Source organism: Thamnophis sirtalis, unplaced genomic scaffold, assembly GCF_051295495.1.
Source record: "Thamnophis sirtalis isolate CommonGarterSnake01/CBP01778 unplaced genomic scaffold, rThaSir2_p1.2 scaffold_7, whole genome shotgun sequence".
Lineage (NCBI taxonomy): Eukaryota > Metazoa > Chordata > Lepidosauria > Squamata > Natricidae > Thamnophis > Thamnophis sirtalis.
The window spans coordinates 40,069,221-40,091,776 of NW_028261387.1; the positions used below are offsets into that span (position 1 = coordinate 40,069,221).

At 44.0% G+C, this 22,556-nt stretch overlaps 1 protein-coding gene across 1 annotated transcript in view; it reads left to right on the forward strand.

Moving 5' to 3' along the window:
• The window catches only part of AKR1A1 (aldo-keto reductase family 1 member A1), a 32,473-nt gene extending 12,744 nt beyond the window's left edge, over nucleotides 1-19,729 (forward strand). The window contains exons 6-9 of the mRNA XM_014063815.2: nucleotides 4,424-4,623; nucleotides 6,058-6,130; nucleotides 10,314-10,400; nucleotides 19,557-19,729. Coding sequence (XP_013919290.1) covers nucleotides 4,424-4,623; nucleotides 6,058-6,130; nucleotides 10,314-10,400; nucleotides 19,557-19,622 — 426 coding nt within the window. The 3' untranslated portion in view covers nucleotides 19,623-19,729. The remainder of the gene's footprint in view (nucleotides 1-4,423; nucleotides 4,624-6,057; nucleotides 6,131-10,313; nucleotides 10,401-19,556) is intronic.
• Nucleotides 19,730-22,556: the final 2,827 nt, after the last annotated feature.

A 22,556-nucleotide genomic window follows, 5' to 3' on the forward strand; every position in this document is an offset into this window, starting at 1 on the left:
TCTTAAGTGTTTCTGGAAGGGAGTGTGTTGGCCAGAAGAGATGATACTACATTAACGGTTCCCCTGCTTGTCCTTGATACCCAGTTTCATATACAGGACTTTAGATGTAGTGATTAGTATAAAAGTGCATTTGTTTACATCACACTCTCATTGAATGTTATTGCCTCTCCTCTTCCCAGCCTTGGTATCAAAGTTGGCATAGCTCCTGAAACCTGACCAGGCAGATCTTAGACAGAAGCAATCCTTTCTTCTCACCTAATCCAGTTTTAAAGGTACATGTCCATACAGGTCTGCTGCCTCCTCCATCCCAAGGCCATGCAGGGACATGCTACTACTCCAAATAAAACTGGCATTGAAAAGAATCGACTGGAGGCCAAGTTCTTCCAGTTCAGAATCCAGGCTCTTAATTGGGGCTGGGGGACAGAAATGGGGATTGGTATCAAATATCCAATTTACTTTTCTCTGTAACAGCCTGTCTTCACTGTGCCCTATGCCCCCTTTGCCCATCAGTATTTTGATCCTTTCCCATTCTGTCCCCTCCTGTCTCTCCTCCCATTACAGGGCATCCTCAGCCTTTCAATACAGTTACCACCCTGTTTGTGTTTCTGAAGAATCATTCTGCCATCTAGAATATAGCTACCTTAGCAGAATGGGCCATGGGCACCCTCCAGCTATCCCTCCCCTTCTCCCACTACTCCTTCTCCCACTCATCCCCTTCCCCCATTGAAATCAATGTAACCTTTCATTCCAATTCCACCCTTAAGTTTTTTTTCACTCTACTTTTCCTGGCTGTTCTTTAGGAAAAAGAGTGCTCCCTCATGCTGTAAGCTTCCTTTTCCTCCTTTGGAAGCTGGTTCTCCATTCCACCTCCTCTTGCCATGTCCCAGTGCCAGTCCAGATTTCCCATACATGCAGTGAAGTTTTCTATTCTTCCAGCATACAATCTCTCAGCTATTTTAGTTCCTCCAGAAATGGCAGTGAAGAAACCACTTCTTTTTCCATGGAGCCTTGATGATGCAGAAAGTTGCTATTTAGCACTGGCCTTTCTTTCATCAAACGAACCTTATCCATCTTTTCCACCAACATAAATCTGCCAGTTAACATCACTCTGTCTCTGCCCACTCAGTCCTTTTTGCAACATTCCATAATCCATCAAAAATTTCAGGCCACTATCTCCAATTCTCTAGTCCCCGTTCTCCTTTCTCCATTGTTGTTAGCAATCCCTTCTCCTTTCACGTTCTGCGCTTTCTCACATCATCTTCAATTCACAGTAAAGCATAGTCTTCTGCCATGCCCTATCTCAGTGTTTTCCTTCCTGCGAGTTTCTATTCTCTTGTATCCTATCAAGAAGATTGGACCACTCCAGAGCCAGCTCTATATTACAGGAAATTAACAGGTTGGGAAGACCTCAGCCTTAATTTCCCTCCAGGAAAATGGACTGGCAAATTAGCTAAATTAGCATCATTTACACAGTGCACCATTTTCTCTATCTGTTCCTGTTTTGAATTGAATTTGAATTGAATTGATTTTATTTGTAGGCCGCCCTTTTCCCTGAGGGGACTCAGGGCGGCTCACAGAAACCAGGGAGAGGGGAATACAATACAATACAGTACTAAGACGACAACACATAATAAAATAATACGCAACATGCATACAACATTCGGGCGGGGTAATGGTCCTTATCCCCAGGCCTGACGGGCGAGCCAGTTCTTCAAGGCTGTGCGGAAGGCCTGGACGGTGGTGAGGGTACGGATCTCTACGGGGAGTTCGTTCCAAAGGGTCGGGGCCGCTACTGAGAAGGCCCTCCTCCTTGTGGTTGCCAGCCGACATTGGCTGGCCGATGGGATGCGGAGGAGGCCCAACCTATGAGATCTTATAGGCCGTAGGGAGGTAATTGGCAGAAGGCGGTCTCTCAAGTATCCAGATCCACTGCCATGTAGGGCTTTATGGGTGGTCAATAGCACCTTGAAGCGCATCCGGAGATCGACAGGTAGCCAGCGCAGCTCGCGGAGGATAGGTGTAATGCGGGTGAATCGGGGTGCACCCGCGATCACTCGCGCGGCTGCGTTCTGTACTAGCTGAAGTCGCCGGATGTTCCTCAAGGGCAGCCCCATGTAGAGCACATTGCAGTATTCCAGCCTAGAGATCACGAGGGCCCGAGTGACTGTTGTGAGAGCCTCCCGGTTCAGGTAGGGTCGCAACTGGCGCACCAGGCGTACCTGGGCGAATGCCCCCCTGGTCACAGCTGCTATATGATGGTCGAATGACAGCTGTGGATCCAGGAGGACTCCCAAGTTGCGAACCCTCTCTGAGGGGTGTAGAATTTGACCCCCCAGCCTGAGTGTTGGATTAATGGCCGAATTTTTGGGAGGAAAACACAACAGCCACTCGGTCTTTTCTGGGTTGAGCACAAGCTTGTTAATCCTCATCCAGTCCATGACGGCTTCGAGTCCCCGGTCCATTACGTCAACCGCTTCATTGATTTGGCACGGGGCGGACAGATACAATTGAGTATCGTCCGCATATTGATGGTATCTAATCCCGTGCCTACGGATGATCTCTCCCAGCGGTTTCATGTAAATGTTAAATAGTAGGGGGGATAAGACCGAACCCTGCGGCACCCCATATTTTAGGGGCCTTGGGGACGATCTCTGCCCTCCTACTAACACCGACTGCGACCTGTCCGAGAGGTAGGAGGAGAACCACCGTAACACGGTGCCTCCCACTCCCACCTCCCGCAGTCTTCGCAGAAGGATACCATGGTCGATGGTATCGAAAGCCGCTGAGAGGTCAAGGAGGACCAGGATGGAGGGATGTCCTTCATCTCTGGCTCTCCAGAGATCATCCATCAATGCGACCAAGGCGGTTTCAGTGCTGTAACCGGGTCTGAAGCCTGACTGGAAGGGGTCTAGATAGTCTGCTTCCTCCAAGGACCGTTGGAGCTGGAAGGCCACCACCTTCTCAACAACCTTCCCCAGAAAGGGGAGGTTGGAGACCGGGCGGTAGTTATTAAGGACAGCTGGATCAAGGGATGACTTCTTCAGGAGGGGTCTCACCACCGCCGCCTTCAGTGCGGCGGGGAAGTTCCCCTCCCGAAGGGAGGCGGTTACTACCGCCTGGATCCAGCCTCGTGTCACCTCACTGCAGTTAGAAACCAGCCATGAGGGACACGGATCCAAAGCACAGGTGGTTGCTGTTGTTGGCAGCAACCAGACATATCTAATGTTACTTATTAGTGTTCTTTCATTCACAGCTACATTGTGTACCCGCTCTGTGATTCTCACTTGGTCAAGGCCTCACTCCTGCCCGTAGCTTGCAGGATTAGTGACCAAGGCAGCTAGCATTTACCCTACTTCTTCCGTCCCCACCCTATTCCTTATCCTGCTTTGCTAGTTTCCCAATTCCTGCTTGCCAGGTTTTTTTTCTTTCTCCCTCCTTCATCATATATCCTTCTCACTATGGTTTTAAGTTAAAACCAGTCTGAAAGAGGGAGAAAGCATTAAAAAGTGTTCCTTGTTTTTAATGTTATTGTGTCATTTCCAAGATATGGCGAAGGGACACCTTTTCCCTCTCCTGCAAAGTAATTTGAGTATGTACCTTTGTGTTAAAAATGTAGAGGCAGAGACAATAGCATATGTAGAAGAAAGAATCCCATCGCTCATATTAGCTCCTTTGTTTCCATATGAGTCGCTGGAGAGCCAAAGGTGTGTTTTTGTTAACAATGGAACCACTTAGTTTTACAGAAGCAATTTAAAATCCAGTAAAACAGGAATAGGGGATTTGTGAACTTTAAGATCTTGCCGAATGGTGCTCCTTTGTTCCTTGGCCATTGGCCAAGCTGACTGGGTATTAATACGGTCAGAGATGTCCAACTGCAGTGAATGAAGGTATAGGAAGAAGAGTGATCTTCATGTTTTTTTTCCTGTGATCCCTTTTGTTTCATAGCTTGTATTATTCTGAAGCTTTACTCTTATGGACCAGGATATGGTACTGGAGGGGGAAAATGTAATCAGCAAAGTGAAGATAATGGAGTTGGTGAAGTTATTTTGCTTCTAGCTAATGTAGCACAACTTACAAGCCACACACTATTTCTATCTCAGCCTTTTGTACACTTTGCAATTACATTTTCTAACATTAAAATTAGGAGAATTTTCTTCAAAAGAAGATATAGGTTGGAAACGCTTTAATGATCTTGTTTCTGTTTATATAGTCATCTAAGCTAGACAAAAATATAGAGTATAGACTCTAGTTCAATACAGTGTGTTAGCTGCATGTTTGCCACCAACCCTCAGATCATGGTGGACTTAATTCCCCCTAAATTTTCAATGATTGGAACTTGTTACTCTAAAATCTACTCTTTCAGCAAAGTGAAACTAGTTTTTTTGCCACCAGCCTGCTCACTGTTGTACATTGCTTTTGATAGGTGGAATGTCATCCTTACCTAGCCCAGAGAGAACTAATAGCTCATTGCCATCAGCAAGGGCTGGTGGTAACTGCTTACAGTCCTCTTGGTTCACCTGACCGGATGTGGAAGCACCCAGATGAGCCAGTATTGCTGGAAGAACCTGGAATAAAGAAACTGGCAGAAAAATACAACAAATCTCCTGCTCAGATTCTTCTCAGGTATTAATAAATTAGTCTTTTGAGAGATCAACATTAAAGATTTGAAAGAGCAGAGAGGTAGACCAGAGATGGCTAACTTTTTAGACACCGTGTGCCCAAACTGCACATGCATGCATGCTCAAACTGAAAGGTGTGTGTTCATGTGACAACACGTGCATGCGCCAACATGCACAGCAGAGACCTGAAGACCAGCTGGCTAGTGGGAGGTAGGCATCCAAACACCAGCAGCGTGGCAAGAGGTAAGATCTTTTTCTTTTGTGAGCTTCTGTTTCATTGTTTGCAGGAAACAGAAGCTGATGAAAGAAACGCCATGGAGATCTGACCTGGGGCTCTGCGTGCCACCTCTGGCATGCTTGCCACAGGTTCGCCATCACAGAGTTAGAGCCTAAAACTCTTTATATTCCTTATTAATACAGTTAGCTAAACACTGTACTGTACAAATTGGTGTTACAATGTGATGATGTGATGGCAAAAGGATTTCAACTACTACTGATTTTATAAACACTTGAGTTTTGGTTATGTAAGTGCTGAAATATTGCAGTGATTGTGGTGATTAAGTGAATTTAGTATCTTCTTGATGAAAGGACAGTGTAGAAATATAATTCCAATACCAAGTCAGGCCATGGGTCTGCCTACCTCTAGGCCATTCTGAAGAGTTGCAGAGGCATTCCAGTTTTCAAACAAGCACAAATAAAGAGATGTCAGGGATTGAACCTGAGACCTTTATAATGCAAAGTTTTTTAGAATCAAAACTTCCCTAAGTGAGAAATGAAGTTGGTTTAAAGGTTAAGCTTAAAGGTAGCCTAGAAACCAGGAGACTGTGAATTCTAATCTCACCTTAGACATGAAAAGCCAGGTAGATGACCTTGGACACCACACACACACTCTAAATCCAACTCACCTCCCAGGATTGTTGTTGTGGGAAAAATAGGAGGAAGCAGCGTTAGACGTGTTTGCCATCCTGAAGTTATTTATAAAAATAATAAAGGAGGGATATAAATAAATAAGAAAGAGGAAAAAGAATGCTAATTTTTGCCATGTTACTAAATATTATTATATTTTGTTAATAATGCAGTATTATTTTTATTATGCAGTATTAATGTTTTTATTCTTCCATTGAAAACAACATTGTAATTTAAAATGGAGATTTGCAATAGAAGGTGCTTTACAAACATTTTAATCAAATTATCAAAAGCAAGGTAGCAGCTTAGTTTTTTAAAAAGAACTTTGGATTCTAGGAACACACTTTGAAGTTCCATTCAAAGAATCCTGATTAGTATTCTATATTCTATGTTACAATGGCTTTACTTTTAACTTTGAGTCCAAAGTTTTGTAGCCTTGTAGAGAAAATATTATTTTTCCTGTCATGATAGAATACTTTGGATTTTGTTTATCCTAAATGAGAAAATCACAGCTTGTTTAATTCTGTGACAGATGGCAAGTTCAGCGGAAAGTAGTTGTTATTCCCAAGAGTGTTACCCCTGCACGCATACTCCAAAATCTTCAGGTAAGTGGGACTTCTGACTGACTTGCCAGGCGAAGCCATTACTGTAGGCAGCTTTGGTCAGCAGTACTGAAGCTTTAGCTGTGTTTTTTTCCTTGGAAATACATTGTACAGGCAGTCCTTGCTTACTGATTGCTTATTCAGCAGCCAAGTGAGGTTACAATGGCACTGAAAATAAAGATTTACAGCTGGTCCTCGCATTAGCCATTTCAATGTCCCTACAATTACATAATCATGGTTTAAGTGCTTGGCAACTGGTGCACACGTATGACAGTCACAGCATCCCATGGTTATGTGATCTCTATTTGCAACTTTCACGGCTGGCTTCCTATAAGCAAAGTCATTGGAAAAGCCAGTAGGAACTCTCAAGTCTTAGTCCCATACCTTATGTTTAATAAGTGATTTGCATAATGACTGCAGCCAGAATTGATATTGTAAGGTGTCACTGATGTTTTATTTTGTTACTGTGTCACTTAGTGATAGAGTTGCTGGTCCCAATGCAGTAAGTAACTGAGGACTACCTCTATAAGAAGAATATAATTCTCAACTGATGTGTCCTGGTATCATTTTACTAGAGTCAATGAAGGCAGACATGCACATTCTGATTTGTTTGAAGCTCCAGCTGATCAACTAATTTACTATTGAATTTTACTACCACAGATTCTAGGCTTGTGTCAACGTTCCAAATATCATCCAAAATTAAATCAGAGTTCAAGGCAGATCTTTCCTCAAAGTTCCAATTTATTAAGCGAGACATGTTGGTACATCTGTGGAAAACCCGAATCTGAAAGCTTCCTGGAGTTTCCACCTAGTGGAAAGTTCACGATTGCCCCCACACCCACAAGTCGTTCACATGGTCCAATCTTCCACTGCCACGCTGGCATTTCCACCCATCTAGTTCTGGTCAGGTGCAGAGGTGCGAAGACAAAGAATGACCTTAGGCTTCTAGAAAGGAATGTTTTATTTTGACAACAACACATTCTACAATTCTACTCCTTACTATTCCCCCTCCCAATTACCCCATTAATGAAACAGCATAGTAAAATAATAGAGTGTGTGGCAGGCCAAGGAATATGACTGCAGGCCTGACAGCTTGTTTATGAGATTATATTTTTTACCTGCTACACTATCGTGGTTTAATATACTGTATCTGGTGTTTCTAGTTTGTGCATTCAATATATTTAACTGATGTTCACTTGCAAGCTTCTGTCTCCCACACTTTAAAGAAAACCTTTTCCCTTTTGATCTTGATAGGTCCAGTAGAATCCAGCATTTCTCTGTAGTATCATATTATAAACTGCACTTCAAATGTTATGCAATTTCCTTTTGAAGTTGTTATAACCTCTTTGATATTTTTCAAAAGCTTTAGAAAAAAATCAGATAAACATAAATCCCTTCTCTATCAGCCCTCTTATTTAGAAATCATTAAATAACAGATGTATGGCTATCCAGAAAGTGTTAAAAATAATGCTATCTTATTTGCATATTCTTGAAGTGCTCAGAGAGATTAATTTTGAATACCCTAATTTGAAATTTTTGTTTGTTTATCCTTTTATGTTATTTCTACATATTACTTGATGAGGTATTACATGTGTAGATGATTGAAAAGTTACTCTTTTTACAATGATGGGAAGCAGAATTAACACCAATGCTTTTCTTCCCAAAGAATTATTGCTGAGTTTGTTTCCTTTTTTTTCTATAAAACGTCCTTTTTTTAACCCACCAAAGAAAATTGCTCCTGCATTTTTTTGAGTAATTGAGTAATTTATTTATATGCCGCCCTTTTCCCTGGGGGGACTCAGGGCGGCTTACAACTCGAAAAGGGAGGGAAACAAACAATTAACACATAAGACAGTACATCATTAAAAGCACAACATTCATACCATTCGGGTGGGTTACAGTCTTTAATCCCAGGCCTGACGGGATAGCCAGATTTTAAGGGCTGTGCGGAAGGTCTGGAGGGTGGTGAGGGTACGAATCTCCACGGGGAGATCGTTCCATAGGGTCGGAGCTGCCACCGAGAAGGCTCTCCTCCGCGTAGTTGCCAATCGACATTGACCGGCAGATGGGACTCGGAGGAGGCCTAATCTATGGGATCTAATTGGTCGGGTGGAGGTAATTGGCAGTAGGCGGTCTCTCAAGTAGCCAGATCCACTACCATGAAGGGCTTTGTAGGTGACAAGTAGCACCTTGAAGCGTACCCGGAGATCGACCGGTAGCCAGTGCAGCTCGCGGAGGATAGGTGTTATGTGGGTGAAGCGAGGTGCACCCACAATCGCTCGCGCGGCCGCATTCTGGACTAGCTGAAGTCGCCGAATACTCTTCAAGGGCAGCCCCATGTAGAGCACATTGCAGTACTCCAGCCTAGAGGTCACAAGGGCACGAGTGACTGTTGTGAGAGCCTCCCGGTTCAGGTAGGGGCGCAACTGGTGCACCAGGCGAACCTGGGCAAATGCCCCCCTGGTCACAGCTGACAGATGGTGTTCAAAAGTCAGCTGTGGGTCCAGGAGGACTCCCAAGTTGCGGACCCTGTCTGAGGGGCGTAATATTTGACCCCCCCAGCCTGAGGGGTGGAATACTTGCCGAATTAGTGGGAGGGAAACACAACAGCCACTCGGTCTTATCTGGGTTGAGCACAAGCTTGTTAGCCCTCATCCAGTCCCTAAGAGCTTCAAGGCCCTGGTTTTCTAGTCAGTTAAATTTGGTAGGTTATGGGAAAAATGAGCTGAACCATTAATCCAGGGAAATAAATCAGTAATAATCACTTTGGCATTTTGTCAACCAAGGAACGTAGCTGTAAGTTGGGCAACAGTAGCCTAACTCAGAAAGCCCATTCTGTAGAACATGGCTCACCTGCTACTTTGATTTTGCAAAAATTCATGATGATGAAATCCCAAGTGGAAGTCAAACTTCTACGGTCATGAATTATATCCTTTCATTGTTGTGTTGTGACCCAGTTTGCCAGAACAATTATGGCATATTAGGCATGTTGAGAAAATTTCAGACTCCATGGTATTTACTTGGATCTTTACAAAAGCTTCTATAGCAGTATGCCTGAATATATTGTGACTCATTCAGCTATAAGCATACAACAGAATACCTTCCGTGCAACTCTTCAGCCTTGTTGCTATATTAATAAATATTGTAATAATTAAAGCTCCTATAGTATGAATCATGAATCTGATGTTAGTGAGCTCCAATTTCCACTGAATTCAGCCACTATAGACGATAGTGTGAGATGTTGAGATTATAATGCAGCAATATTTGAAAGGTCACAAATTTCTCAGCTCATTACAATAGTTACTATCTATGTCCACTATCACCAGTTTTCACCAAATTATATAATGTTCTGACGTTGCTTTTTGTGACGAACGTTTTGCAAGGAATAAACAAACTTTATTAATATGAACACCTACTGAGGAATTTGCTTCTCTGAGTTCAGAGATTGCTGCTTTTTTGACACTTGTTTTCCGCTGTATATCTCATTGAGGATAAAATTGTAACTTGTCCGTAAACTACACTCCAAATGTACAGTATATAGCACCACCTAGTAGAAATTTTTAGTGTGAATTTTTTAAGGTTGTCTCCAGTTCAGTTTCCTTGCAAGATGTCCTGTATTAATAGTTTTGCCAAGTTTCTGAAGTTTATGTCTTATTTCTCTACAGTTCTATAAGCAGTTTTTCTTATACAATAGAAGTCATCATAAAGGTATTTAAAAATAATGAAACTTTACAGATGAGGATTTCTTTTTCACACTTAGATCTTTTACGAAGTGTAAGAAACACTGAAAAAGATTATTTCTGTATGCCAGGCATGCTTGCTGACAAAAAACTATGTTTTCTTTAGGTGGTTAGGATGTGCAATGCTTTAGATGTGCAGCCAAAAATTTGCTTCAGAGTGGGTGGGTGCATTCATACCACACCTATCTGCATCACCTTAAAGAAGCTACATCTTTAAGGAGGTGCAGTGTGCACACCCATTCCCACTTCAAAGCATCTTTTTGCTTTGGCACTGAAGCATTGCACATCTCTTAGTAGATAGCTCTCATTATTTAGATATGTTCTGCACCTGTTTGCATTTACATGTGTTCTACAAGCAGATTTTTTAAGCAATTAAGACCACTCACAAAATAGCAACAGTGAAAATCATAGCCTGAATTAACAGTAAATGTATTTATATGTTTTAGGTATTTGACTTCAGCCTGACCATTGAAGAGATGAACTCTATTGAGAGCCTGAATAAAAACTGGCGATATATTGTACCAATGCTCACGGTAAATGTTGTTTCTGTTCATACAAAATAAATAAATATATAGATAATTAAATAAAATGAAACTGAAATTTGTAAAACACCCACTGAGTGTATTTATCCCCTCAACAACTTCTCTATCCTTTTCTGTCAACAAATACATGTTTAAATTTAAATTAAAAGTTGCAGTTAAGAAATGGATTAAAGTACAAATAACTCCATAACATGCAGTAACAATGTTTCCACGTTTAATTCTCCAAAGTAAAAATCTGTGTGCCCTCTAGCGGCTTGTGAGGTATAGAACAAAATTATACAATCACCTGTTGCTAGTTACAAGGTTCCTTTTGAAAACCCTCACAATTTGATAAACCTAAGACCATATGATAGAAGTAGGATTAAAGGAATGAAACCAAGTTTTAAAATAAAACTATCAAACAATATTAAGAAAACTTCAGAATATATATTTGAGAGTAGTATCCATTTAGATATAACCCTTACCTTTGTTGCTCTGGTTATATTAATATACTGTAAATAATATAGATAATGATATAGATATGTAATATTCTGTAGATAAAATGATAATGGTAATATAGATGATGATGATGATGATGACTGTTCACATCTACAGTGTGTCAGGGTTTCAAGTAGAACCCCTAAGGAAAGAAGACTCCAAGGCTAGAGTTTCCTCAAAGTTCCATTTTATTAGAGAGGTCATCATCTGGGAAAACCCGAATCTGAAAGTTTCCAGGTTTTCCCCACCCAAGTGAAAGTTCAAGTCCCTGCCCAGCACCCACATGTCCATCACATGGTCTAATCAGGCACCATCCCAACTGGAGATGCCTCCAAGTCACTCCACTCAAGGTGCAGGGCAAAATGTTCTTGACTCTCTGAGAAAGGAATGTTATTTAGACTATATATGTCTCCCAAATTCCATATAACCCCCCTCCAATTTTCCCACAGTAGAAAATATGGTTTCCGGGCCTGACACAGTGTTTCCGAACCTTGACAATTTTCACATATGTGGACTGACTTCAATTCCCAGAATTCCCCAGACGCCTTGATGGCTGCAGGCTGTACAAATGCTAGTCTCCAATGCTGAGTGGGGAATTCTAGGAATTCAAGTCCACATATCTTAAAGTTGCGACACACTCTACCAGCAAATGGTTGAAGATCAAGCATGGCTGCTAGGCTTGTTGATTTAAAAAAAAACATGTAAATGGCTGAATGTGCTTATGTCTTAATTTTTTTCTTGTATTGTTATATAGTATTACTTTGCCATTCAGTAACTTTCAGCTGCATTACACAAAATGATGTTCATCACCTTATCTGTCATCTCAGTTGCATACTGCAATAGTTTATTTAAATCTTCCTCCTGGTTTTCTTTATAAGTTACTTGATGAAGCAATCTGTTCTTGGAAATTCTTGGTGATGTTAATCAGTTCATGGATTCTTATAAATGGCCTAAGAGAGCAATATGTATCAATATTTTAAAAAGTAATGAGAATTTATCCTTAGGATAATGAGCATTATTAAGAATCACCCATAGTTCAAAAGCTGCATTTTTATTTTTCAAATAATGTTTATTTCATGGAAGAAACATATTTTGAATCAGTCCATGAAAAGTGCACTAGTTACCCATGCCTTTCTACCCTCTAGAAAAAAGGAAGACGGCTCTTGTTCTTATCCCTGTAAGCATGTGGATTAAGGACCTGATATAAAAACATGGAATCTTGACCATTAAATCTCTGAAGCACTGACAGAATACTTCATCTAAGACCATCACCAACCTAAAACACTAAGCAATTTCACTTCTGATTGCGTGCTTAGGAATCATTTTAGTCATATTAATTTATATTATTTATCATTTTTATTTAGGAAACTCTATAAGGCACTTGCCTTTGCCTAATTTGGATAATGAATAAGGCCAATGCATACATAGGTAGCCCTCAACCTACGACCACAATTGAGCTCAAAATTTATGTTGCTAAGCAAGAAATTTGTTGTGAGTTTCCTCCCATTTTACGACTTTTCTTGCCACATTTGTTCACTGAATCACTGTTGTTAAATTAGTAACATGGTTGTTAAGTGAATCTGGTTTCCCCATTGACTTTACTCATCAGAAAGTTGCAAAAGGTGATCAATCCCATCATGCCACAACACTGCAACCGTCATAAATGTGAGTCAGTTGTCAAGCATCTGAATATAAACCATGTAACCATGGAGATGCTGCAAAGGTCACACATGTGAAAAATGGTCATAAGTCACTTATTTTCAGTACCGTTGTAACTTTGAATGATCACTAAATGAACTGTGGTAAGTCGAGAACTACCTGCATTCACTCATCTGTATAGAACACTTATGAATGTGAGTACTGGTGAGATATTTGCAACAGAGGCTTACTGAGGTAGAATGAGATCAGCCTGCCTTCCTTCTTCTGTGTGCTGCTTGGGGAATCCAAGCATGGGTTAACTTTGTCCATTAGCCTAGAGACTGAGTTATGCAAATTGGTGACCACGCCTCCTCTGACTGGTTGGGTCAGTTTTTTAACTCAGTCCAGCCAGACGAGACGTATACCAATTTTCTCCAGACTTCTGAGACAAATTTTGCTGTTACTTGGATTCTTCGAGTGGATGTTTGGGAGAATGGCATAGTGAAGGAGAGGCGACAGTTCACTGTCCGACCAGTCCTTCCACCCCTTTTCCTGTGTGGCAGGTATTTACTGATCTTGCAGCCGCTGCCTTGGGGCTTGGGAGCTGCCGTTTGGAGGCATTCAGATTGGGGCTTGGCGCCAGGTTTTTCACGCCCGTAATTGCCCTTTGGGCTTACCGAAAGGGGCTCGCAACGAGGCTTTCGCCGATGTTGCTGTAGCCGCGCCTGGAGTCCTTCAGCCGCATCGGCTGCCTGAGATCCCCGCCGTTCGCGGCGCGGTTCATCCGGGATCAGGTCGGTTCGCCCGCCATTCGTGGCGCGGCCTATCTGGCTTCTTGATGGCTGAGTGCGTCGGGAGCGTTTCGCCGCACCGCTAGCATTCTCCACGCTGCTGAGTTTCAGAGCGGTTTGTAATTTACAGGGCAAGTTTGAATTTGGCGCTCGAATTGCGGTCGCCATTTTGGGGCCGTTTCTGACGCATGCGCCCTAGGCAATTGAGATTGGGGCTGTATACTCCTTCGCATCGGGAAGGCTGCTGAGTCATCGCCCCTCCCATTTCCCTCACTTCGAGCCTGTTCGCCGTGGTGAGAGGATTGCGCTGCTGCTTCCTTTGTTGACCACGAGGCCTGCAGTTCTTGCATAGTAAAAGGTGCCTTTTGGTTCTAATCGAGTCTTTTCACTTCTAAGTTACAATGGCCGATCAATCCACCTCAGGAGGTATTGTAGAGCCTTCTACTGATGCCCAGCATTCTGCTCAAACGGGGGTTAGCTCAAGGCCTGGCAGGGCCGCATCTAGAGCAACTAGTCAGAGGCCCAGGGAGACCTCAGGGCCCCCGGATAAGGGTCATAAGAAAAAGGATAAATCAAAGAACGCATCTAAGGCTTCTGGGGAGGGTAGAGTCTCTCCTCCCACGCTAGTGCTTCAGCGGATTTTGCCAGCCCCTATGCCACAGTCAGCAGGTCATCAGGCCTGGTCTCCGGATCACCCCTTGCCTGTTATTTCGGAAGCTGGGGCGGGGGGTTGGGGATCCAACTCCCTCCTGTTGTTGCTGAGGCCCAGGCTGCCTCGGCCTACTTGCTGCCACATGCTGGCCTTCTGCCAAATTTACCCCTACTGCTGCAGGTCTAAGGCCTATGGAAGGCTATGATCAAGGCCTTTCTCCAGATCTTTACCAGATGATTTCTGCAGCTATTTCCCGGGGGGTGGATGCTGAATTGATCCGTAGAACCCAGGTCCCTGTGGTTGCCAGTGCCCCTAGTGGGCCTAGTCTCCAAGCTCCTCAGGTAGATCTCCCCGATCTTCCAGCTGGGCCTTCTTCGCTTCTTCCTTCTACTTACAGCGAGGATTCAGCATTAGTGGAGGAAGGGGAGTTGATCGATAGAGATTTTTCTGATGATGAGGGCTTGATTTTTGATCAGCCTAATTCCTCTAGCTTGTTTAGGCCCACGTTATTCAAGTCCTTATTATATAAAGCTAAGACCACTACCCACATGGGAGAGGTGGCTTCTAAGGATAGTTCTGCAGTAGGCCTGGATACCACTGAGCGCCTTTTCGCTGAGCCGGTCTCACTGCAGGAAGTTATTCCTTCCCCAAAACTTTTTATGGATCTTATTCAAAAACAATGGGACCAACCGACTGCAGTTACCCCGACTAGCAATGGGGACAGGAAACTATACACTTCCACTCCTGATTTGGAAGGTATTTTGCAATTTCCGACTGTGGATCCACCAGTAGCGGCCCTGGCCTCCCCGTCTCTCATCCCCTCTGAAATATCTGAAGGTCTGAAGGCAGAGGATCGCAAGGACGAGACTGTCATTCGTAAGACTCACCAGGCTGTGGCCTGGGCCTTGCGCGCTGCGACTGCAGCGTCGTTCTTTAATAGAACCTCTGTCCTTTGGCTCAAACAATTGCAGGAGAGGCTAGCCCCTGATGAGGTGAGTCTTCACCAAGATGTCACTAAGGTTATGGCTGCCCTGGAATTCTCGGCGGATGCCACTCTTAATGCAGCCAAGTTCGCTTCCCGAGCTGTAGTCTTCAATGTGGCGTCGAGGCACCTATTGTGGCTTCGCCATTGGCAGGCAGATGTTAAGTCCAAATGGCGCCTGGCATCCACGCCCTTCAAGGGTGGGGCATTGTTTGGTTCCGTGCTTGATCCCATACTCATAGAGACCAGGGACAAACGCAAGGTGCTCCCTTCCACTGGGGGGCGCAATAACAGGAGACAGCAGCCATATAACAGACGCCAGTCCTTTCGAGGTGGTTACTCGGGATATTCAGCGGCTCCCTTTGTTCCCTACTACAACAGGCCATTTCACCAGCCACAGGATCATGGCCAGGACCGTGCGGGGGCCAGGGATAGGGGACGCCAACAGCATCAGACGCAATCCCACAATAGGGGGTCCTTTCGTGGGTCTGGTAACCGGTCCTTTTGGAGGTACCAGTGACTCCCAAGGGGAGGTACCAGTGGGCAGCCGTCTACTGGCCTTCGCTCATCAGTGGGCGGAGACCACGTCCGACGCCTGGGCCCTTCAGGTGGTGAGGCTGGGTCTCACCCTGGAATTTCTCTCCATCCCCCCGAGGCGGTTCATCAGGTGTCCAGTTCCCAGATGCTCCGTGAAGCGGCGTCTCATGGAGGCCGAAATACATCATCTCATATCCATCAACGCCATAGAACAGGTTCCCAAAGGGCAGGAAGGCCTGGGGTTTTACTCAATATTGTTTCTGGTACCCAAGAACTCAGGGGGATGGCGGGCCATTCTAGATCTGAAAAGACTCAATTGGTACATCAAGTGCCAAAGGTTCAAAATGCAGTCCTTAAAGAGCATCTTGGCATCCATCCGCCAGGGCGACTTGATGACAACAGTCGACATCAAGGAAGCGTACCTCCATGTGCCCATACACCCGGCACATCGCAGATTTCTGCGTTTCCAGTTCGCAGACCGGCATTTCCAGTACAGGGCTTTACCCTTCGGTCTCTCCTCGGCCCCGCGAACCTTTACCAAGCTCCTAGCGGTGGTGCCGGCTTCGCTTCACTCGGTTCCAGTGAGAGTGAATTGTTACTTAGACGACATCTTGGTCCTGTCGCCGTCTCGGGAACAGGCCCTCTGGGATCTTCAAGTGACAATAGACACCCTGCGGAGGCATGGTTTCATCCTCAACCTTCCCCAAAGTCACCTGCAGCCAACTACATCACTGCTTCACTTAGGGACCGTAATCAACTCTGCCACGTGCGAAGTCTTCCTATCCCTGGAAAGACGTCAGAGCATTCAACGACTAGCGACCCAGGTGTCAGCTCAGCGGCTTGTGCCCCTGGCCCTGCTCTCCCAGCTGTTAGGGAAGATGATTTCCTGCATCGACATCGTTCCCTGGGCCAGATTTCATGCACGGCCACTGCAATGGTTCCTGCTCCCATATCAGAGGTCTCACACCAGTCATTCGCAACTCAAAGTTCGACTGCCATCCAAACCTCTCAGATCCCTTCATTGGTGGGCATCATCCAAGCTTCTCAAGGGGTGCCCATTCAAGGAGCCGGATCGTATCCAAGTTACGACAGATGCCAGTCTTTTCGGATGGGGCGGCCATGCCTTGAACCGGGTGGCACAGGGCCGTTGGTCGAATCGGGAGCTGAACAACAGCATCAATTGGCTAGAGCCATCCATCTGTCCCTGCAGGAGTTCCAGGACATTGTGAGTCACAATCACGTGCTGATTCTAACGGACAATGTGGCCTCCAAAGCGCATGTCAACCGCCAAGGGGGCACGCATTCCAGGGCCCTAATGTTGGAGGCGGAGAAGTTGCATCATTGGGCGGAGTCCAGACTGTTGTGGATCCGGGCGGAACATATTTCTGGCGACTCCAACGTCCAGGCGGATTGGTTGAGCAGGGCCACAGTGGATCATGCGGAGTGGCAACTCCACCCCGACCTCTTCCATGAGCTCTCTCGCTGGTTCGGCAATCCAGTGGTGGACTTGTTCGCACAACCTCACAACCCACAACTGCCTCGCTTTTACTCCAGATATGTGACCCCCGGGGCGGAGAGGGTGGATGCCCTGCGCAGCCCGTGGCCGGCTGGCCTTCCCGCTGCTGCCAGTGATACCGGCAGTCATCCAGAAGATATTGACGGAGCAGGCGGAAGTTCTCTTAGTGGCTCCGATGTGGTCCCGACGTCCCTGGTATGCCGACCTGGTGCACCTGTTGATTTCCCGCCCGTGGAGAATCCCGGACGAGCAGATCCAGCTCAACCAGGGGGCTCTCGTACATCCGAACCCCCAGGTGTTGCAGTTAGCCGTGTGGCACATGAGCGGGCTCTTCTGACCGAGCTTCATTATTCCAACGAGGTCATTGCCATGATTCAAGCGGCCCGTCGCCCCTCCACCACTCGGATTTACGAGGCTACCTGGCAGGCTTTCTGCAGATGGTGCCGCCGGACTGGGGCAGATCCCCTTCAGGATTCGGTGCCCCGAGTTTTGGACTTTATGCAATCTGGACTTAACAAGGGTTTGGCGCCCAATACGCTTCGCAGGCAGGTCACGGCCCTTGCCACGGTGATTGGGGGCGGTCAGGGAGGTTCCTTGTCTCAGCATTCGCAAGTCAAGGCTTTCCTGAAGGGGGCGGCCAACATCAGGCCTCCGACCGTACACCGCTACCCTACATGGGATTTGACTTTAGTGCTCAGGGCACTTATGGACTCTCCATTCGAACCTATTACTTCTATCAGTCTTCGTCTATTGACTCTTAAGACAGTGTTCTTGGTGGCTATTACATCAGCCAGGTGGGTTTCCGAATTGGCGGCGCTGTCAGTTCGGGCGGACCTCTGTATCTTCTACCCCAACAGAGTCGTTCTCCGCTTGGACCCAGCCTTTCTACTGAAAATCAACACGTTATTTCACAGGGCTCAGGAGCTCGTCCTCCCGGACTTTTGCCCCAACCCTTCTCATCCGCAGGAGCGCCAATGGCATCACCTGGATGTGCGCAGAGTTCTTCATCGCTACATGAAACGCATGGCGTCATTCAGGCGATCGGAAGCGCTTTTTGTGTCCTTTCAGCCATCATCCATGGGGCAGAAAGTTTCGTCCCATACGATAGGTCGCTGGTTGAAGGCGTGCATCACTCTTGCTTATGACAGTCAATCTCGGCAGGTTCCCAGGCGCATCACTCCTCATTCTACCAGGAGTGCGGCTACCACGGTGGCCTGGGCCACGCAAGCTTCAGTGGAAGAAATATGTAGAGCGGCTACCTGGTCTACGCCTTCGCTGTTCATCAGACATTACAAAGTTGACGTGTATGCCTCGGCTGAGGCCTCCTTTGGGCGGCGTGTGCTGCAACAGGTGCTTTCCCCTGCGGGGGACCCTGGCCAGCCTAGCTCCCGCCCTGGATCCAAGGTGGCGCAGTGGTTAAATGCAGCACTGCAGGCTACTGCTAGATCAGCAGGTCAGCGGTTCAAATCTCACCGGCTCAGGGTTGACTCAGCCTTCCATCCTTCCGAGGTGGGTAAAATGAGGACCCAGATTGTTGGGGGCAATATGCTGACTCTCTGTAAACCGCTTAGAGAGGCCTGAAAGGCCTATGAAGCGGTATATAAGTCTACTGCTATTGCTATTGCTATTGCTATTGCTTAATTGCTTTGGCATGTCCCATGCTTGGATTCCCCAAGCAGCACACAGGAGAACGACCGTGGTCTTACCTGAACGGTCCTTCTATGTGTGCTGCGAGGGGAATCCAAACCCGCTCGCAGTTTCGGCTGGCCAGGGCTGTCGTGACTTTTGACTTGACTGACTTTTACTAATCTATGACTTGACTATAACTGTTTTGACTAGTTTGTGACTTGTGTTCTGACATGTTTGTATACTTGTTGGGCTACGGCCCTCATTGTTATTGTTATACATCATTAAACGGCTGACTTCGTACAAAACTGACCCAACCAGTCAGAGGAGGCGTGGTCACAAATTTGCATAACTCAGTCTCTAGGCTAATAGACAAAGTTAACCCATGCTTGGATTCCCCTCGCAGCACACATAGAAGGACCGTTCAGGTAAGACAACGGTCGATCTCTCATGAGAAGAATCTTGCACCAGGACACATCATCCTTCTCTATCTTGCCAATATTCAGATTCTGAGAGTTATGAAAGGCAAATTGATGTACAGAAAATCTCCCATGGAGATCAAATTTGCATGGTTGTTTGGTTATGGCAAAGGATCACCGTGGTGTCCATTTGACTAAAAGACTATTCAAAATCTTAAATGTTAGTTAAGGTCATCTGCAAAAGTGCAATGTCTCCTTCCCATTTCTTAAGAGTTACCATTGGGGTAGATATTTTCAAACACATTTCTTTTAAAGTGTTCTTTTCAAAACTATCCATTGATAAATCTGATACAGCAAATGTAAATATTTAAAGTATCAATTTTGTCAGAGAAGTAAAAATGATTTTGTTATTAAATAAAATCAAATTTCAGACAGTGCTATATTCACTTTGAAATAAGAGAAACAATCGTGCTTCCTTTTAATTAAAAGTTTTCTTTTTTTTTTTGCAGGTGGGGGACAAAATGATAGCAAGGGATGCTGGACACCCCCTATATCCCTTCAATGAACCATATTAATTCATAAAGCTACCAAGATAAAAATGTATTTCCATTCAGGATTGCTGCTGTCATCAATTACTAGATTTTTTTTTAAAAAAACACCTAAATAAAGTTTTATATCTGTGGGATTGCATTCAATTCTGAAGATTTAACAATGGTTTTAGATAAATAACTGTTTAACAATATAAATTGTACAACCTGAATTTTTTATAAGATCTTAATTAACATGTTTCTATGTCTTTTTTTAAACTCCTGGACCAAAATACTTCTTGAAATCTAATAGGGTGCAAAGAGTAATAAATGCAAGAAGTATATGCTTCATACATACCTAAATTTAAATTTTGGATCTCCTGCCATAATTTCTAATAGTTACCGTATTTTCGGAGTATAAGACGCACTGGAGTATAAGACGCACTGGAGTATAAGACACACCAAGATTTTGAAGAGGCAAATTAAACAAAAAAAGATTTTGCACTCTGCAGACCTCTCAAAAAAACGGGCCCAGGTTTTTTTTTGTTTTACAAAAAAGGGCATGAATAGCCTTTGGGAGGCTTATAGAGTGCTCTTCGGGGCTGGGGGCGGGGAGACAAAATTGAGCAAAAAACAGGCAATTTTTCACACATTTCTACTCTCCTCAGCCCCCAGGAGCACACTATAAGCCTTTTAAAAGCTATGCATGGCCATTTTGGTGACAGGGACGAGATTTCGGGAGGCAAAAAATGCTGTATTCAGTGTATAAGACGCACCCAGATTTTCAGCTTCTTTTTTGAGGGAAAAAGGTGCGTCTTATACGCCAAAAAATACGGTATATAAAGATTGTGATCACAGGTTTCCTGACTTTATCCCAATATGCGTTTGGTAGCACAGACCAGAAGAGTACAGGATGCATGACATTGCTGCTACCTCTAGCGCTGAATTAAAATAATTTGTCACCTCAGTTTATATTTAGCTAAATTACTTCTATCGCATAATAGGATCATCTTCCAAACTAGAGATCTATAACTCTCTGGATATGTGGGCATGTTTGATTTTACATGTCACAAAGTAGCTGCCATGGTGAACATGTCACAGAACACTGAAAAGTGAAATAACAGTAAAGTTCTAATCCTGGATGCATTCTACTATTTGAATTATTTTTGTACTTTACCACACCTGTCACCCTGGAATTTATGATAACTGAAATTCAAAAAAGTGGCTTAAGACCTACTCTTTCACAAGAAGTGAAATCCCATCTAAAAGTTTGGTGTAATGATTAAGGTGTTGGCCTAAAAACCAGAAGACTATACGTTTTAGTCCTACCTCAGGCATGAAAGTTAGCTGGGTAACTTTGAGCCAGTCACTTTCTCTCAGCCAAACCACTTCACAGGATTATTGTTGTAGGAAAATAAGAGGAAAAGGAGTATTATATATGTTCATCACTTGAGTTCCTTGTAATAAAGATGGGATAAAAATCAATAAGTAAAGTAAAACAGGCTGCCCAGAATGACCCTGCCTCCTTTGAATTGAATGTTAACTTGCTTCCCAGCTCCCATCCATTATAGAATTTAGGTGATGTTCAAGAATACTAATGGCTTTCTGGGAGGGGAACTATAGAGTTAAGTGTTGTCAGCACATTGACAGTATCTCATTGTGATTCTATATAGATTTGAGATTTAACTTCATAGGGAACAACATAGGATGCAGCATAGAACAGTAATTTAATAGTCAAGATATAGAATAGTAATTCCTCTATCACTATCTTCAGGTGCAATCTCTCAGGGAACATTGAAATAACTCTAAAATAATGCCTTTAAGCCTGGTCCCTGTCATGACCAATGACATTTGTTACCAAAGATTCTATGAAAAGTAGAATTCCTAGTGCAGATCACTCATCAAAGTAGTCTGTTTTATATCCAAACTTGAAACAATAACAGATTATCACTTTCCCAAAACAATACTATCAAGCAAGTAAGTTGACATTTCAGGGTGTTTTTAAAAAAACATTTTTGTTCTGTAGCTTTTATCCTTGCAAAGTATCACTGTGAAAGGTTATATTCCCGTAATTAGAATTTAGGAATACAAAAATTAGAGCTAGAGCTTGTGCTTTAATCTGCTTCAGGGTTTTGTAATAACATTCCCCCCACTGTTGTAGCAAAAAAAAAAGAAAATTTCTAGTATAAAGCTCCAGGCTGTTTACATTTTCACTATAAACAATCATGTAATTAGGTTATGTCATAGATACATTTTAAGATTTGATAGGCATATAGGCGGCTATCCAAGGATTTTAAAAGCAGTGTAGTACTATAGATGTGGGATGTTCTTTTCTATATATAAAGTATGGTTCTATTAACCAAAGTGCTGTCTCATTAATGCATACATGGAGTTTCTTGCAAAATAGGTTTAACCATAGTTAATAGAATCATGGTCTATCTTGACCAAATGTTCTATATTTGATACTGACTAAGTATAGTGGCCAGGTTAACACCATATGCTAAAATATGATTGGCTAGATTGATCCATTAGCCAATCTAGCCGTTAATAAGAACTTGATCAATGTTTTTGTACAGATGCATAGAATTCTGTTCAATTTTTGTCTTAAATGTCTCATGCCAATATTAAAAAAAAAAACAGTTCTGAAGTTATATTTTTCAATGTAATGCCTTTATGAAAGGTTGCATACCAGACTGAACACTTTAGTTATTACGATCTTTCTACATCAACTAAATCTTACTGTAATACTGTACAGAGATTATAAGAGGACTTTTAACGATGCCCTCGACGTGATGTCCCAATGCCTGGAGGCTGTGCGGATCTGGATGGGGAGAAACAGGCTCAAGCTCAATCCCTCCAAGACGGAGTGGCTGTGGTTTCCGTCATCCCGATTTGTGCATCTTGTTCCATCTTTGATGATAGGAGGAGAAATTCTAGCCCCCTCAGAGAGGCCTGCAATCTGGGTGCCCTCCTGGATACGCG